We start from the raw sequence: 19,953 nt of genomic DNA on the forward strand, positions 1-19,953 counted from the left end.
TTTCCATCTTTTAAGCAATCACCATTACTACTCAATGCATAATACATTAGAATTTGCAACCATGGAGACCTATAAAATATGTACATGGAGGCTGAGATGTTTTGACATTCTTTCAACAGTCTTTATACTTTTATGAAAATGAAAAATATTCATATGTATAATTATTGAATAAAGCAGTGTTAAAAATGGTGAAGCAGTCTTTCAGTGAAATGAATCACAAGAAGGTGATCACATTGCAGATTGTGTGGCGACTCCTGAACTGTGAAAAAGTTGCAGTGGACTACTGTTTGCCAGAAAGACATGCTATAACTTTAGACACAAATGCTATGGGTTACTGTGTTGTGAAATATAAGAACATGAATGTATGAGAAGCTCTATTTGAGAGTAACGAGTAAGCAGCCTAATGGAGAAACTGGTTTCAGTGTTATGTACTGTAATATGTTTAACTGATGGACCAATTTGGACAGCAGGTTAACTGTGCTTCTCCTGATGTGTCAGTGAAGACAGACAGGTATTGGAATGCATTTTGAAATTCACCGACCATATTACGATCTAGGATCGCCAGAAAGATGAGAGGAGGGAAAATTTCATTTCACGAAAACGAGGTTCAGCCTGCGTATGGTAAGGGGGAGAACGGGTCTATTATGTGTGGTAATCGCTGTCTCTGGATAGCTCTGGAACATCCTGTTACTCACAGACCCCCCATTTGTTTTGTGACTTTGGCGAAAAGCACAGAGAATTTCACAATATATCTTTGTCTTCTTTTTTCAGACTGCACTATTTCATTTCAGATCCAGCTGGGGCTGGATTACATATAAGCCGGGTTCTCCTGGCTTCAGCTGAATAATGCCAGGCTGATGAGCTGGTCTGTTGCTTAGTACTTTGTTCCAAGTAACAAATTAAGTTAGTAAGTGTAAAACAAAAAAAAAAAAAACATTTTACATTGTCACTTCAGTTTCATTTTTTTTTTTACCATAAGTGACACGTTTTGCTCTAGATCTTGCAAAACACTTTCATGGATAGCACTAATTCCGTTTAACAGTTGAATAAATTATATTGCATCACACCCACAGAAACACTTACATTTAATATTTATTTGCTTCATGTTTTACAAATCATATTATATTTGCCTGACGATAACTCTTTTTACATTGAAACTGTTTCAAGGAGAGAAATGTTTGCATCAAATATTAGAATTTAGCAACTCAAAAACGATAATGTTAATTATTTAATTATTATTTTTATTCTCATTCATATGTTCTGGGTTCTTAAAGTCTGAGATAAGATTACCAATCTTATTGTAGTCATTTACCAATTTTACCAATTAAAGAACAGTTATTATTCCAAAAGGAAAAAGTTTTCTGGGATAACAGAGACATCTATGCGCTACCATTGAGAGATTGAGCTACTGTATATCAGATCAGTAGCAGCATGAGTACAGGATTTGTCAAAACATGTTTTGTCACCAAAATACTGATTTGATGCTAAGAAAAATGTGCATACATTGAAAAGAAAGAAAACCATCAGTCCCTAGTCTCTCTAAATGTTTTCTAAGCAGATCAACATTTTTCTGCATATGTACAGTATATCTGATAAAGATATTAATCTAACAGAATAACACTGTTGGCATTTGGAAATGTTTTGGAATATCAGACGATCTTTATTACATGAGGTGCTGGGACGAGGAGAGTGACAGCTCAGGTGCTTTCATCATTATGGTTTACTGTACAATATCTGAAAGCAGTAAATATGTTATTAAACTGATTAGAAAGGGAAATAATAACCTTTGAAGTCATATGGAATGGGGACTTCAATATGAGCTGAATATCAAGGTATCTATTAGTGCTGTAAGTGCCAAAGTGCAATGTCATATTCTACTGTACTGTATGTTTTACAAGTAGCCACATTTCTGCTCTTATAATTTCCATTAATCCAAGCTTTTTCTTATGAAATCTGGCTGCTGGCAATCTCTTTTCCTGTGTTTTTTTTCTGCTTTATTAAAGATGTGTTGATAATCTCACGTTTCTTTATCATCCTTCTGCAACCATATCTTAAGGGAGAGAATGAAAAGATTTTATAATGTCCAGATCTTTTTGAGTCCAGATCTTCCAAGCTACTTTTTAGCTTCTTTATATAACCGTGGACGTGCGGGAATCTGAAAACAGCAGGGAAATTCTCCTGAATGTTAGTTCAAAGGTTCCTTTAATCAATATGTACAAGCACATATCACACGAGTACAGAAAATATGTCACCAAAATCATCAATAATACATTTCAACACAGGTAGGCAGTTGTCCATTATCACAACATCAGCTACTAAGCCTACAGTAATAATACATTTTTTATAAGGATTAGGATGAATTTCATTACCCAGACTCAGCTGAGTATTGATGAAGAAATCAAGTAATTATTTACAAATCAATTTGGATGCCGTTTGCATCACAGACAGAGTAGCTTCCAAATGTTTTTATCCCTTGATGAACTGTAACTAAAAGCTGAGTGATCCTGAGAATTTAGATATACAAACTAAACTTAAAACCAAAACCAGTTTTTGTGTGAAAATCTGAAATATATTTCTGACTGGGGTTTTGTGACAGGTACTATGCTTCCTCACAGTGTTTGGTTCCTGGGGAACTTCTGTGTGGAGCTTGCGTGTTCTCCCTGTTTTAGCCTGGGCTTCTGCTGAGTACAACGCATCCAGAGTGTAGCCCTGCCTTGTGCCATAAGCTTCTGACATTTGCTTAGGGGTGTCAAAGACCCTCACCAGGTATAATTGGCCTTCAGGTAATGGGTGTGTATTTCTAAACGTGTGACGTCCTGCTTTGTTCATGAATACTGGCAATCTGTATTTTCTGTACCTTCCTTGGGCTTTGATAAGCTCAATGTGGTGTTGTGCAGAATCTCTTGCCCTGATGGGTTATGCGGACTGCACCTTTGATCTGCTTTCTTCAGCTGAGAACATAAATACTGTGCTAGAGGCTGTTGTGGCTAATCATACTCACAGTATGTACTTTTAACCAGTGGTCATTGAGCTTGACAGAGGTTTTGCATTTTAGTCTTGTTGTAGAGTCAATTAGCAACAAATCTTGAGTTTCTTGACAGAACGTAGTAGTGTTCTAAATTACTTTGGTAAACATTGGAATCTGCCCAGAACCTAACTAGAATACCAAGACCACAGGATGCAAAACAATCCAATTATTTACATAAGGGATGACAGTCATTTTTAACACATGCTTGCTTTACCTTTCTGTGTTAATCATACTGCTTGAGACTGTCCAAAAACTCTGTGTGTTTCAAACCTACAGTAACTGACGATCAGTTTATTCCCATTCTACTGGGAGTCAATTAGTTGGTATTAGGCAATCTAATATATTTTTTTGGGGGGGTTGTGCTGCTGTGGATCTCTGCAGCAGACACCAGATTAATGAGGTCAGCCACAAACCATAATCTTGCAAACACTGGATCCTGCTAATTCCAGTTTTCTGTCGGTTCACAATAGCGGCCCTTGTGTGTGAGTTAGCCTCTCAAACCACACATTTCGGTAAAATTTCATAATGTTCTCCTCCTGGTGGGGTAGCAAGTGTAACATTTGCCTTGAATGTCTTGATGATGGATATTAGAGTTGTTGAGGTTGATTGACTTTTGCTTTTGACCTTCTGGCAGTTCTCTGACTTTCCCCAAGATGAGGTGATACTGAGTATTTTGCTTTTATGTTCAGACTTGAATCGAGAAATTTCAATACACTTTCTGAGGCCCTGTGAAACAACCAGGTGACTAAAGCTATGAAGGATTCAATTTACAGTATTTCAACAGTAAGCACTTATTGTCAACATGATAACAGAGTATGAATAAATGTGAACATTGTGTATTTGGAAACATAATATTATAGTTGCTACTGATATATATAGTAGTCATTTTCATACAGTATTTTTATCATTTTGTGTCACACTTCTAATTCTTGCTGAAAAATCTAAATGTACAGTATACTTGAAATTTGCTTGATCAGCTTTAGTTACAGTTCATTATACATTTGTAGTGAACTACATATGACATGCAATTAGAGCATGCATTTAGTTGAGATATTTAAAAGCTTCAAGATCATCCTTGCTAATGTGTGCTTTAAGCTCTTGAAATTCCTGTATAAGATGCATAAAATTTATATGATCTCATAAAGCCTTTAACTTTCACCAAATGAAAGATACTCATATAAAAAGGAAAGAAAATTTGCAAACAGACTGATTGCCTGAGATCATAAGAAAGAAATATTATTTATGTGGATCAAAGTTTCAAATTATTTCTAGTCTTTCCTCTTTAAAAAAAAAAGAATTAAGCAATGAGCAAATTAGAACCTTCCAATAACATATGCTGTGTGTTTCCTGAATGTGTAACACATTGAGGCATTTACAAAGATTTTGTGTTTTACAGAAAAATATAGCTCTTCATGTCACCTCTAGGATTGGATGCAAGAGCATGCAACTTTAATGGATTGCAATTCTATAATTCTGAGCCCTTTCACCTTTTACAACAGAAAAAATAACATTTGTCTGCAGTTTATTGCAAAACCCAGACAAAGCAATAAATCCCCTTTAAAAGGAAAGAGTGTTCAGAGGGTCCTAACAGTTTCTTTTTCATAAAGATTTAAGATAAATATTAGTAAACTGCTATTTGAAACTTTCAGTTCAAGCACTTTGACTGGTTTTAAACAAACGGTAAACCATTTCAGATGCTACCTGAATAAGAGATTTTCCTTAACTTCTAGCTATGGAGATTATTATACATTGCTGCCACAAGCACTCTGCTATTACAGAATCTATTTCCATTCTGAGAGATTAGAGAAGCCATAGAGCAGTTCCCTATTTCTTACAATGTTATTATAAAAGGACTATAAAACTTACAGAACAGAAACTCATTAAATTTCAACAGCTACTGTAAATATCAGCCCATATTTATATGGAAGGGCCGAGAGATAAAATGGATTTTGCCGTCTTCAATAAGGTGACCCACTGCTGCCAGATTTCACCAAAGCAGTGGCAGATAATGCTTGTCACACTGAACCACACATCACCTGCTGCAGAAAGTCATTAAGAACCTGTGATAAAGTGTGCTCCTCCAGCATCAGTCTTGATATCAGTAAGTAATGGTGACTTCCAGTTCCAAGCCTCTACTGCTTGCCAGCTAAAAGCTGCACAGATTTCTTAAATAACCTGTGTGTTGAGGGCCATCTGAGATAGAGATCTGAATGGTTCTGCTTCCCTCTTTTACGGTTTATGGTCACATTCCAATCTCTGCCACTGAGATAACTTTATAAAACCATAACTAGACTCTTCGGATTATTTATAGTAAAGCTCTTTTAGACCGCAAAATGCTTCATTTACCAAACTCAAGGCTGTGATATCCCATGTTTGCTCTCAGTTGTCTGCTGTGTATAATATGTTTTCCCATCATTTATCTCCTCAGTTTGTGGACTCACATTGGGACATTGGGCTATTTTATGAGTATATACTGTAGTTCTATACTTTGTCAATGTAGTTACAGTACAGTAAGCCAAGGTTATTGGTTTTCAATTGAAATGCAGTTGTCAGTTCAGATGACTATGTTATACCGTACTAATGAAGCAAAAAACTAAATGTAGCACTGCTTATCAATTGTGGAGAGCTGTGGAATGAACTTTTGAAATGATATGGCTGGCATTTTCAATGGTAGCAAAATACACTGAAGGCAGAAGGGTACCTTTTTTTGAAATTCTCAGGGGACCTAATTATACTGTACTTACCTTTAACCCACACCACTATTACAGCACTAGTAGAGAGTGCCGGAGTTTCAGAAGTTTAAATATTTAGTGATCACTTTGTTGAGTTCTCACTGGAAGAAACAATGGAAAAGAAAAGCTACTCAGGATGAGTATGTTCGCTCTACAAATGTAAGAAACTCACGCAGCTAATTTTTTTACAATGACAAGAAACTGGAAAGTCTTTCAAAGCAGTTTATTTAAAAATAAATGTATTTAATAAATTAAATAAAAATAAATATTATTTTTGTTTATTTAAAAAAGAACATGTTTAACATGCTGACCAAGGTCTTATTTCCATTTTTCATTTTGGGAAAACATGAATCTCAAAGATGGGATAGATCATGTGGAACATATTAGAATGATTTGCACTGTATAATCAGTTGAAAGATCTAGCCTCATCTTTAGCACTTGCTGAAAATGCCTCATTTAGTGTTCATCAGTAGAACTAGATCTTGTCAAAATGTCAGTGACATTTTTTCCTATTTTCTTCATGTACTGTATTATACCTAACATTCATTTACCAGGCTTATGGATTATTGTAGTATTACTGTATTTTGGTCTTTTCTAGCTACTCTTGTGTTAAGTATGAAATTAGCTGACCTGCTAATTTTGCTGGATCAGGATATAATGTGAAAGGAGTACTGTATGTATTGTCACAAAAGTGTTTAAGTGCATCTCTAATGATCCATGAAAGTGGTGTCTAGATTGCTTTATGATCCAATGACAGTTTACTAGCTTTTAAAAACACAGTTTCTCCTTTAATTTCAGCACCGTGTTGTACTTCAAAGAGATGTCTGGGCTAGAGTTGGTGGGGGGCTAACAGAGGGCTGCAAGGACACAACTTCTGTAGCGTCTGAACTGTTCCGCCCCGGTTCTGCAGGTCTTGAGCATCGAGGTTCACCTCACTGAGCGTTCGCCTGCTGCTGCTGCTGCATCCTCTGTTATCAGACACCTGTGGTGCGGCGAATTGCTCTTTCAGTTACAAAGCAAGTTTATCTGAGCAATCTTTGAGCTCACTTTTATTTTATTGTAAAATAAAAAAAAAACCCTCCATGAGCGCATTCAATCGGGAAGGACAAAAGTTGACGTACGGCCATTGTCATATCCACAGATGCTTCATCCTAAGGAAGATCCTTAATAGTCGGAGAGTATCCCAAAAGCCAAAGGGCTTAACTACACTACATCCTGAAAAAGACCCTCACCTAGTTTTAAAGACACACACATGCAGATAAGGGCAAAGCTTATATCAACATCAGTGAATAAAAAATACATGCTGTACTGTGGAAGAAACCCTCCTGTGCCTTGGATCAGGGATTTCTAACAACCAAGGGGGTTGCCACTATAGATTGTTTGTAAACTGTTACATACAGTTTTGAGTTTGTACTACACCTGTAACCTGTAGAAAATACTCAAATAATTTTGTGTCGTTGAATGACATGTGGGATTACACATCACTTTGCCATTCAGTTGATCAGGCAGTAATTTGTTTGTTCCATGCACTGTAGGTGTGGTGTGAACAGGGTACTGTCTCGGAGCTCAAAGGTTTTAATTGGTTTCAAGCCTGATAAAGCCAGAAAAACAATCCTGAAACGTAATGTCTTCAGTGGAGCTTTGTTTGTGAAGGATCCAAACAGTCATAGACAAAAAAACCTAAGTAACTTATTGAGGGAAATGCAAATGCCTAATGTTTTATAGCACCTGTATCTTAAAAATGAGTGAAGGTCCTTTTACGCCTGTGGAAGGATTGACTAAATGGCTCTCAAATTGATTCTTGCAAGGTTGTAGTTTCAAATGTGAAAACTCATCTGTTTTGACTGGAAGAGGAGAACAGGTACTGTAGACCTTGGCAGCATTCTCTGGGGACTGGCTGTACTCTCACACTTCACTGAGTCAGCCCTCTGCCACTACAAGCAGCAGCTCGCCGACGGACAGCTTTATTCAGTTCATTCGCAGTCAATAGAATACAAATAAACGCGCTAAAAAAAGTGCCAGAAATCCTCTGTGGAAGACGATTTCACTTCTGGGACTGTACTTGAACAGTCCTGCAGCGGGACCTACTATACGAACACTGCTGCCATATGAGCCCTTTGTTCAAAGCTCAGTCGGATCACCAAATGCAGATCTGGAAGAGAAGGCTTTCACTTTGCAGTTTTAATTGGTTTGTGTGAATCTTGGTGCTGGCAGCAGCTTTTTTGTTACAGCTGTAAATAGAAGTTAGTACGTTTATAAAAACGAGACGATAATGAGCTCAAAGATATGAGACTGTAACAGAAGGATATACGGGACTTTTCTGGATGGGAACATCATTATATTGAGATGCTGTTCTTATGTGATTCTGTAATGGGATTCTATAATGCAGCAGAACAACAAACTGACATGAATTGCCACAGCATAACCAGCCAGCTCAATTTTAAATAAATCTGTGGGAACTAGTGTATTTGTTTCTGCACAAATCACCTTTTGAGATTTGAACAAAACACACATAATGAAAAAAATTGATTTTAACTGACCATTACAGTACTCAGGCAAGGCTGACTGTGCCAATGTAATAAAAGCACAATGTGAATCTTATTAGGATCTTACACTCCACAGAGCAGAGAACTATGGAAACAAAACTTCCAGTTTTAATATTCTCTTTAGTGGTTATCTGTATTTAATTCAGAATTCCTTTATCTGTTTCTTTGTGCGATGAAGCAATATACCAATTGTGATTCAGATGAACGAGGAAGTTCTGAAAGCTTTATAAAGCTCTCTCTAAAAAACAGAGCAAACTATTTGCTTTCTCACTGTCCTGTAATAAGTGTGGGAGTGGCAATTAGCAGGAAATGTGTTGGTTAGGTAGTTTCCATTGGAGTAGAGTGCAGGGAGAAAACTGAAAATAGCATATCACAAATGAAGATAAATCCATACTGTAAAATTGCATCTACAGCTTATCATTAGATTCTAAGAAAAAAAAATGGCACTATTATTTTCTTTTCTGCTTTCGTTTACAGTGCTCGTGCTGTCCTCATATGATATAATGCCTCTAGCTATAATCAGCTGCACCGACAGACATCATGGGGTCCTCCTCTCTTTGCATTGTGAGTCACCTAAGTCCCGATGTGAATGCGCTATCACCTGCCATTTAAATGATCTTTCTGCATACACCTGGGAATGAGCCGAAAACAGCCCAAAGCCAGTGTTGGCAGCAGACCCAGATTCACCGTGTTTTGAACTCAAACAGTGTCAGCCCCAGTTAGATCCGTGGACTAGTACAAATCTATTTGTCTATCCGTCTCGAGGGGAGGACAGCCTCCTAGCAGATATAATGCGATAAGGAGGGCTTAACACTGTAGTTATTTGTCACTTCAGTGTTTTATTTATTCGGCTGTTCGTCATTGTTGATTCCATAAGCACAACACACATGCCATTGGCAAGGCGCACTAAATTGTTTTGTCACTCCGCGTACCCAGTGGGGAGGAAGTGAACCTGGCCAAAACACATTTCACACGTGACCTGAGCCGGAGTCAAACCCAAGCTGGTGTTAGAGCAGGCTAGAGTGAACAACAACAGCAGCGTGTCTTTGATGTGCCTTCGTATAAAAACAGAATCTGGCAAATTGAACATGAGTGAGGATGTATCACACACACATCAGTCTTGTCATAAATCAGTCAGATATGAGTCTATCCCAGCTGCCTCAGATTGTTGTCACTTTTTCATTTTTAACCTTTAATCTTTCCCACCTGTGCCCAGGCTGCTTACTCCTTTCATTTAAATGAAATTGAACACAGTGCTGGAAGGGAGGGAACAATTGTCACTGCCCATTACTGCTCACTGAGGTCAGGACCAGGCCTTTTGGCGAAGCAGGTCTGAGGTCAAAGATTACTTGTGCAAGACGTGGCCCAATTCAATTAATGCCTTCCTCCCTTCCTTAGACCGCAAGGGTAATTCTGAATGACTCGAGTGATCGCCTTATTTTGTAAACCAATTACAAGCTGCCATAAAATGAGTTTAATATAAGACAGAAACCTGTTGTGATCAATGTTGCCATCTGCTCTCTAAAGAGGATACTACTTGCCTTCTCGTCTTTATTAGATGTCAGAAATTGTTTTTGATTTGGTGATAGGTAAAAGCTGAAATGTTGTCAAAGTGATGTGCAAGGCTGTTAAGAGAATGTGTAATTTTGAGAACAGTTGGGGAAAAAAAATTAATTGTTTTTGGAAAGTGTTTCCCAAAAAATAGCACAATTTTCTCCTATTCACATTTCTTTACAGATTTAATTTGTAATTTTCTTCTCTTTATCTGCAAGGCTTGATAGAGATAACATATAAATGCTGTGTAATAGTACTTATTATGGGTTTTGGCACAGAGCCTAGAGCAGAGAACACCAACAGAATTTTCATGTCAAATAGTACTAAATCTCGAAGAAAAATAGCATACAATGCAAAGCAACATGTTTGTTTCTGTTATACATGTACACTAAGCACATACTGTATGAATGGTTTAACATTTGAAGTCATTTGCCATATTTTTCCTTTTGTGCTGTGTTCAGGTGACATTTATGGAATTGTTAAAGTTCTGTTCTGCCAATCAAGGCAGTCAGCTACAGAACATCTATTGCAAATCCATCCTTAAAAGAATCAGGAAAGGCTGAATTACTCTGCACAGATCTGCAAGGATCTAGAGCTGTGATACAATTATCTTCCATATTCTGTAGTTATTAGCTGTCTCTAATAGCTGCGATGAAGCCACTGATTCCATTTCACTGCAAGCTTGTCACTCTTTTGAGCATAAAAGACTGAAATGTTTAACTGATGACTGGCTTGATTATACAGTATGTGACCTTTGACTCATCCCAAGTCCTCAGAATTCCTACAGACTTTGTTCTTCCCAGTACTGTTAAAGGGCACAACTTACGCCACAATGTCTTAGAGGCATGCATGGCTGTGGTTTGTATGGGAAAATGCTTTAATTACCACGTCAGCTTTATTGACATGATTACCACTTTGCAGTGGCCTAGCGCTGTTATTTTGTACTGCTTGGGAACAACAGCTACTAGAGTTCGTCTTTGTGTGCCCTTGGTAAGTTCGGCTGTGATTATCCAAAATATAGGACACAGGAAACAACAATACTGTTAATATCTGCAGTAAAGGCTGGTATATTTGCAGTATATACTGCACAATTGCCATACTTTCACAAGGAAGGCCAATGGAGTGCAATACTTAATTGTCTGGGCTACCATAAAATACAAAATTCCTGAAATACTGAATTTTCCTAATATGCTGTATCTACAGTATGAGAGTAATCCAGAATACGTACCCCCACGTTTGAATGAAATACAGTATATTTAATTATTCCTATACAAACATACTGTATAACCACACTTTCATTTACTCACAAATATGGGCTTTTTCACACAGCTGCCATTTCTGAAACTCATACAGTAGTGTAATTGTGTTGCTCATACTGTATGTCTACCTCTGGAGCTGTCCTAGATAGTCATGTTTAATTTTCCTCTGTTATAGCTCAGAACGCGAGCCATCTACTTGGGTGAGTGTCTCAGACTGCTGGAACACACATGACATTTTCAGAGTTTTTCTTTATGCAGAAATCTATACTCCTCTGCATGATGTATTAAGAAATGTAACTGCATTGGGCAGATATACTGTGCAGTCTCCGTGTTTAATAATGGGTGATATTATATTCTTCATGTTGTCAGAATATTCATGGGAATTTCTAGATCCTCCTCAGGTTCAGCTGAGTCTGTATACGGCGTGGGCATTAAGAAACCAATATTGAAATATTACATCTGTTTCAGCAGCAATCCACTAACAGTACCTGTTCCAAAGAGATTTAAATTGCATCACTTCCACAACTTACTTATATCAGCTTTTAATATTTGCACAGGTAATCAATCCGAGTATTGCTTTTATGCTGTTTACAGGTTAATGCAGGTTTTTATAAGCCCTCCTCCTTGTCTTAAAGTTGCCTCCTCACTGTACCAAACAAACATGTTTCCTTTACATTGGCTGCGCCATCAGTAGAGGGGATTTAGCTATATTTACACTGGCTGTATAGCAGAAGTGGGTTTTAGCTATAATGTTCTTTGCCTTGTATCTATACTGCTACTTAGGAGTGTTCTTGCTGCCATGACAACACTTTCTAAGTCTGTGATACAGCGATGTTGGGGAGGGTATTGAAAGAACTCACAATCTACAGTACAGACCGGAGCAAGAAGGCAAAAAAGCTCAGTTCCTTACTCTGGGTACTGTAGCTCTGTGCTGCAGTCGAACTGTTTGCAGTCACTTCACTGCTTTCACCAACTGCAATTACAATCCCACAAGGAAAATAAGTGTGTATATATATAAAGCACTTCAAAATTTATCCCAAGGGAATGTCGTTCATCTTCGCTCAATAACGCACAACCAATCAAAGCAGCCTTTGCATCCAGCTGAGAATTTGGGGTTTTAATCATTTCGCGTTTTTTTTTCTGTGTGCAGTGCTTTTCGGATCTGCTATTAAAGTTCTCCTCAAATTGATTAACTCGGGATTTCTGTGTCCGTTCGCCGAGCTATCTGCCTTTTCCGTGCTGAAGTTGCATTTCAAATACACTTGATTTAAATCCATCCAAGTTGCTAAATCCGTAGCGTAAAGAAAAGACTGTGGTGGTTTCGCGAAGACAGCTTTTGTTGTTGATGCAGTAATTTAATGTGATTTTTTTTGTCGTTGTGGTGGTGGTGGTTTTAATCAGTGCGCAGGAAGCTCCAGAAGCAACGCCAATTGCTGAAAAATTCAATTGCGCAGCACAAAATAACGGGTTATTTTTATCCCGATGCTTTATCCGGAGTGAGGAGCTGGATTAAGTGTTTTTGCCCCCGCTTGGAGTTGTAAACCTGCTGTATGCATCTGCACTGACCTGACGGAATTCCCACTTATCCCGTGTGCAGAGTGGAGTCTTATTTGAACTGAAGATGAGTGTTTTTGGCTACTTCGCGGTGTCTTGGAAGTGCCTGGTTGTGATGTCTCTCAGACTGCTGTTTCTTGTACCGGCAGGAGTACCAGTCCGGAGCGGAGAATCCCAATCTGATAACAGAGTGATGGACAATATTACCGTCAGGCAAGGGGAGCCCTTTTTCCTAAGGTAAGGAGCGTGACGTTATCAGTACAATTACTAAGTCATGTTCTTGCTACATTTTTACCTCCCAAGTTCCTGCACCGATATTTTGTCTTTGAAGCTTAACAAACTTTTTTATTATTATTATTGAGGATACAATGATTTTGTTGTTACTCTTTGCAAATTTAAGCTAATTAAACAATGCGATATTTGTAGCAGACTAATATTTGTCTGCTGGTGCTTTCCCTGTTCCTTGTTCGAAGTAGCCTTTTTACTTGGCTTTTTATTGAAAGTGCACGACTGATTTCTGAAGTGAACATTGTTCTGTTACGATTAATATCAGTCTGCTGTGGCATGCTTTGTTTGTAAGTAATTCGAGTTAATTTTGATGCTCTCCTTCATCCTGAGTTGTTCAGTTTTGAAGGATTGTACTGTAGCTAGCGGTGGGTTGTAGTGTGAACCGATGATATTGGCAGGTGATCTAACCATTTTCTGATATGTAAAGGACCATCAGCAAAGCTTATAGGGATCGGAAATTGTGTAAGCAGTGTGTGATGTTCTCCACATGATACTGCGTAATTTGAGATATAAAACCAATATTTCCTGTGAAGGGATTATTTTGGTGCAGCCTTACTGATTTGTCAGCCATAGGAACCCAAAGCTGTATTATGTAATGATAAAATAGAATACAATATGTCAAAACACATAGCAATATTTCACCTGATTATTTGATTATACTGTAGTTAGCATTTTATGCATCTCTCCAGTTTTAAAGCACTCCACTCAGCTATTTTACTGCCCAGATGCTGTTGCTATCTTAAATACGCCTGAGCACTGCAGCTTGGCCTGGGCCTCTCTGTTTGCACCTGTGGTCACATAGTCCTCTTTGAGGTAATACACCAAACCCAGAGGCTGCATGAGGTTAAAATTAAGTTGACTGACACTGCCAGCGCAGTATTGTTAATGTATTTGCATGATGCTGTTCAATGTGACTTACATTTGTAGCTGGTCCTAAAGTTTTTTTACACAATTTTCAGGAAGCAGTCTGAGTGAAGCACCTTGCAAAAGGATACAACAGCAGTGTCCAACCAAGTCCACAGCCTAACTGTATCTTCCATTCGCTAGCATTACTCATTTCATACAGCCGGTGCTTTCAAAAAGCAGGGCATTTATTTGTTGTTAGCTTTGAGGTGGAGGGAGAGTTAGCACCAGCTCTACCAAGTGTGGAGCGGGTGTGAGGGATTTAAATTGTGTTTTCATGTATGGTGCTTCAAAACACAATCTCATGCACACACAAGACAAGCAAGTGCTTGGTTAATGGGCAGTGCTAGGAGGCCCTCCACACGCAGGGGAAACTGAACACATACTGTATCGCCACGTGATTTACATACAGTAGCAATGCCAATTAACATGTCAGCAGTTTATTGTTTTCCTATTTGAAATGTAGTAATGGGTTCAAACAAATTTTAATAATAGATAAAAGTACATTTTTAAATGTCATTTGGTAGGAAGCAGGAGTTCAGTCTGAAAGCTCAATTTCCAAGACATTCAAATGCAGACTTCAAAGTGAACTGCAGTGACATTTACAATTAGCACTTTAGATTTTTTTTTATCACAGTGCGGGAGCAGAGTGGGCTATTACTGCTGAGAACTGAAACTGGCGATTCGGCCCCATATTTCGGCACAAACTGTAATTTGCTAGTCATCTAATGGATCTAAGCTATCTTGCCGCCCTGGGGGTTTCAGAATTTTGCAAGAACAATGTTAACATTGAGAATTGCTTAACACCAGGTAAAAAAACAACAACACAAAAACCCAACAGAGGTCAAGTTTAGAATGCACAGATGTTGTCCAGATATCCTAGACTTTGCCGACCGAGTGACCTGAATGTGACCCATTGACCTGTGATGTAATTCTCTGATTTTTTGCATGTGTATCAAGTGGAGGGGGTGGGGGAGGCAGGTGAGCAGCATGTTGGAAAAGCACCGCCCGGTCAGAAAAGCAGAACTCAAACCAAATAATAACTTCTACAATCCTGAAGTCTGCCTGTGCTTTGGGTTGCTGTATGTCATGCTTGTGATGGAGCTCTGTTTTTGAGGCTTGGAAAAATTTTGTCATTCGGCTCAGTAAAGTGGCCTAGTAGAATGAGAGAGGTTCCATTTTGAACACCTCACAAGTGAAAGGTATCCACTCCTTAGAGGAGAAGGTTCTATTGCCTGGAGAGCAGCTATCATTTAGGTAATTAAGTTGAGATCCTAAATACTAATTAGAAGTCACCGGATGCCCTAATTGCTTAATTTCAGACTTATTAATTTCCTGTAAAGGACAAATGAGTGCAGGTATTTTTAGACACTGGGGTATTAGTCTGTGATAATTAATAATTATTCTATACAAATGAAGGAGATTGTATTAAAAGAGATTTTAAAGGACATGCCTATATTAAAAGTAAGGTATTTTTTAATGTTAAAACTTAATCATAAAACAAATGGAGTATTTAACTGTGTATGGCCTGTTGTTTTTAACAAACCACAATGTACAGTATCCAAGCTTTACTTTCTCTGTATACAGTATACTTTGCATACATATTCATAGGCTTTCTATTTTTAAACTTTTATTCAAAGCCTAAATGCTCAGATAGAAGGTGTTTAAGGCTAAGATACTGTATGTTGGAGTTAGTCAGCAAAAAATAGTGCTGCAAGTGTTTTTAGCTAAATCTTTACCAACTTTGCATATCAGCTCGGTGCAGTTTTTTTTGGGCCATTCTTCTTGGCGTATTTGCTCAAGCTCTTTCATGTTTCTTAGGGATTTTTTATGAACAACAGTTTTCAAATCTTTCCCCACATTCTCAATAAGATTGACGCTAAGACTTTGATCGGGCCACTCAAGGCCATTCATTTGCCTACTCTTGAGATCCAAAGTTTTGGCCTTGTACTTTGGATGGTTCTCTTGGAGGAAGGTGAATTTCTGTCCCAGTCTGAGGTCTTTAGTGGATTGAAGCAGGTTCTCCTCTAAGATTGGCCAGTACCTTTCTGCATCGCTGTTCTCATCTGTCTTTCTGATCATCCTGTCATGTGCTGACAAGAAGCAGAATTCTAACATGATGCTGCCGCCAGCATGCCTCACAGGTGGGATGGTGTTGTCTGCGAGATGCACTGTGCTGGTTGTGCATCAGATGTGACACTTTGCATTTAGACCAGAGTTCCAATTTTGTCTGACCATGAAAGTGTTTGCAGTATCACTTACAGTAGGTGCTCTCTTGCAAACCCCATGTGGATGGTGAGATCATTATTTTTCGGTTCCATAGAATACCTGTTTGTGGAGTGATGTTGCTGACCCATGGGTTTTTTCTTCCTCTGTAACTCTTCCAAAGATGAAGTTGGCCTCAAGGAGGCATCTTAGACCAGTTTCCTCTGTGCTTGACCACTCCATTTGGAGGAACAGCCTGATGTAGGTGAAAGACATATTAAAAGATTTTGAAATGGTTTTATATCCTTCTCCTGATCTGGGCTTTAATACGACTTTATCCCTTAGTTGTTTTGAAAGCTCCTAGGTCTTCATAGTTGGATTTTGGATTGAAATTGCTTGGAATTCACTATCTGACAGTGGGACTTTACAGAGATAAGTGTATGTATTTGGAACTCATGTGAACCACTGTTATTGCTCACAGAAAGAGATCCCTCAATGAACTGTGTTAAGAGTTTTTTTAAGTTCTTCTGTGCGCTTTAAATTAGGTTGGCTAAAAGGGTTTTGAAATTCATAAAATCACAGCTTTTCAATTTTCCTTTCATATCAATTATTCTTTTTTTTTTGCTTTCAACATGGGTCTGAATACATTTGCAATGTGTTACACTGTACATCACATTAGTGACCTGTTACTGCTCTTGCCTTAAACAAATTGAGAAAGAAGTCCTTCTTTAGGATGTGCAGTTCTTACACTGTCATGTTGCCACAAACTGTTTACACTTAAAATGCACAATATTAGGAACAAACCTACACAAGTAGTAAAATGTGTTAATAATTTTAAGGGAAGAAAAATCATTGATGTTCTAGTTGGTGTGAAGAATACTCATCTATAACTATCTTTAAAGTCCAGGTTTCCATATTTTAGTGGTTTCATTTTTGCTGCACCTTGCAGTATTGAGTCCATATGTTGTTTTTATCTTCCTCTTAGAAATGGAGATTTTATCTCAGACACACATGTCTGCACAGAGCTGTAGTCACACGGTTTTGGACTAACAGATGCTACACTTCCTACAAAAAAATGACTTTGCCTGAATAACAAGTTTTAATACGCATTCAGAAGAATGAGTCAGAAACGCTGCATGGAATCAAAACATCTTTTTCAGACAGACAGGTAGATGAAACCAATTATTTTAAATGTATTTTTTTTCTTGAAGAAATAAGTATGAAAGACAAAAATGCCAGTGCAAAATGCAGAATAAATAACATATTGGATAATGTTATTGAAACCCAAACACATTAAAATACTCCTTTATCATTTGCATGATTTCGCTGACTTTGACCTTAAACCTGTTTTTAAATGTTAGTTTATTAAAATATATCTACAGAATGTCAAATATTCAAATGTTCAAAAAGGTTACAGTTTGAATTATGTGTTGCAAAAAAAACCTTTTAAGGAGTGCGCTACTTCAATTTAACAAATTAGTCAAACAAAGCATTTAAGCACACTTTAGAGTGCACAAATTATAAGGGATTGTACAATTTAACATTTCTTGTTAATTGTACGTACAGTATCAAGGCTGTTTTATTCCTTTTATAGTATTGATCTAATTGTACTTTGTTATTCAGAAGTTGAAGTCGTTTCCTAAGAACGAATGGTTTAGTCTTTGTGCAAGAGGATTTATTGAAGTATGAGTGACATGTATGAGAAATGACATTATTGTTGTTTCACTTAAGAATCAGTAGTTTTGTTGCCACGTAGTTTCTCCTTAACTTGCTCTGAAAAGTGTATTTTATATACAATATACATATTGTATAAATATGCTGAAGCACAATGAAAACACAGCAGTCTTATGTTTTACATCACTAGCTTAATGGACACATAACATTCATAGCATTATTTACATTTCTAATAGGAAGTAAAGAGGTTTGTTGATTGTTTAAGAATTATCATTCCTTAGTATAACAAACTAGTGAGCTCATTTCAAAACACACACTCTGCATCTGGAGCATCTGAGTTGAGTTTAGAATAACCAAAGTGAGATATACTGTACTGTATAAGAATCTTTAAAAACAGCCTTTGAAAATGCAAGACCAACGAAAGTTACAAGCATTTTGTCCTTGAGCATTTTGTCCTTTGTAAAAATCACCTGGCTTCTGTTCACTTGAGTGAAGGCGCCCTGTCTGTGTGAAAATGGTACCTGGAGAATGAGTGGTTATGCTTCAGCAATAAGCAGATGGGTGTAAAGAAGCCGGGAACCTGCCTCTGTGAGGTGTCAGGCCTGTCCTGAGTATCAGAGGGTCACCTCACCGGCCCTGAGACATCACATCTGTCTGATCCAGCTGTGTAATTGTTTCCAGGTGGTAGAAATAACGCATGCATCAGTAGGTAAATGACCTACTTGGAGTCTACTCAGGGGTAGCTCACACCTGAGCACTGAAGTCACGGCCTGCTATGGGCCAGGGAAAATCTGAGATGGAGGCAGGCTGAGGGGTTGTGCGTCTCATTCACTAACGAACACTAACGACTTGAAGTGACCCGAGGTTATGCGGAAGTTTAGCAGCGAGTATAGTGCTGGTTATTCCCTTTCCCAATCTAACAGGGGGGTGGGGGATGGATGATTTGAAGTGCTTTAACACGTGAATGCCTTCCGTGCACAGCCAGAGGGCACCCTCATTGTTCTTCAAGATCTTGGCAAAGTCTTTGACCTGGCAGATGTCCATTTCTGCAAGCCAATCCCGAAATGCTCATTTTGCCGCACGGCAATGCTGGGGCGCCGTGCTCGGATTTCATACAGGACAGAGGCGCAACCTCGGGATAACAGTGACGGGGCCATATTTGTCTTCTGCCATGAGTTCGAATGACTGTCGGCAGGACTGAACCGATCATCGCCGAGAACAGGAGACAGCGGTGACCAGGCAGCTGCCTCAGCGGACCGCGGTGGGTCATCTTGCAGCAGCCGGCTCAGACGCTGAGAGCAGTGTGTTAATGCGCTTCGGAGTCACACTAACTTTGCGTCTAACTTTGTCATGTGCTCATTCCGACTAGTCATTTTGATCAGAAACAGTTCAAAAGCAGGACACACAGGTCTTGAAGTTTTGAGAAGTTTTGAGGCTGAGAGGCTTGAGTATCATGGATATCATTTGACTTACAATGGATGGAACAGGCTTTCTCGGTTTTTGTATCCTTGTATACTCATTTTTAATGGAGAAATTCATATCTTTTCTGTCACATAGATCTTAAAAATACCCTTTATCTTATATTTTAAGGAAGATTTGTCATACAGTGTATGTCACTGAGACACTAAATCCTGGAAACCCTTAGCTACAAGTTGATTTTTTCTTGCTTACTGTGTTTTGCTGTTGTGGGCAACAGTTTACCAACTATAATTTCAATGTAAATTGCTTTCATTCATGCTGATATTATTACAGTAATGCAATGTTTCTATGTATGCTGTGCATATGAAAATCCTTGGCGCCTGTTAGTTTTCATTTTTGCTGACAGTTATTGTGTAAAATATATTAATTTGGAATTATGGCGGCATTGTTGTTTCAGAGGCTGTGAATGTTCGAATCTCCTTCAGCAATCATCATCGAAATATAAAACGTGTACTGCGATGTTTTCAGATAAGGTCTTTTATAAGCTGTCAGCTTCAAGGATACATTTAATAGAACAAGTAATATGTTTATTCCATGCTGAAAAAAAGAAGAAAGAGAACACAAGAATAACACCCCCTACACATACCTCTAATGAATTAGAGTAATGTACAGTATATGCAATTAAGTGACTAACTACAGTCAATCAGTAAATGAGAGATCAAATACTGAACTTCAGGTACTGTACAGGAGATGTGAGGATTGTTAAGAGTCACCTTGTGCCATTATGGTAA

The 19,953-nt window shown here is 38.2% G+C and overlaps 1 protein-coding gene across 7 annotated transcripts in view; it reads left to right on the plus strand.

Annotated features, from left to right (window-relative positions):
- ntm (neurotrimin) overlaps window positions 1-19,953 on the plus strand; it is a 356,899-nt gene that overhangs the window by 196,857 nt on the left and 140,089 nt on the right. For 2 of the 7 annotated variants that reach the window (XM_015337796.2, XM_015337799.2), the window contains exon 2: window positions 12,823-12,910. In XM_015337796.2, the coding sequence (XP_015193282.2) occupies window positions 12,823-12,910 (88 nt within the window). Of the gene's footprint in view, window positions 1-12,048; window positions 12,122-12,156; window positions 12,911-19,953 lie in introns of those variants that run through there. The other 5 variants (XM_015337797.2, XM_015337798.2, XM_069182680.1 and 2 more) reach the window with 4 other exon arrangements.

This window comes from Lepisosteus oculatus, chromosome 23 (assembly GCF_040954835.1).
Source record: "Lepisosteus oculatus isolate fLepOcu1 chromosome 23, fLepOcu1.hap2, whole genome shotgun sequence".
Lineage (NCBI taxonomy): Eukaryota > Metazoa > Chordata > Actinopteri > Semionotiformes > Lepisosteidae > Lepisosteus > Lepisosteus oculatus.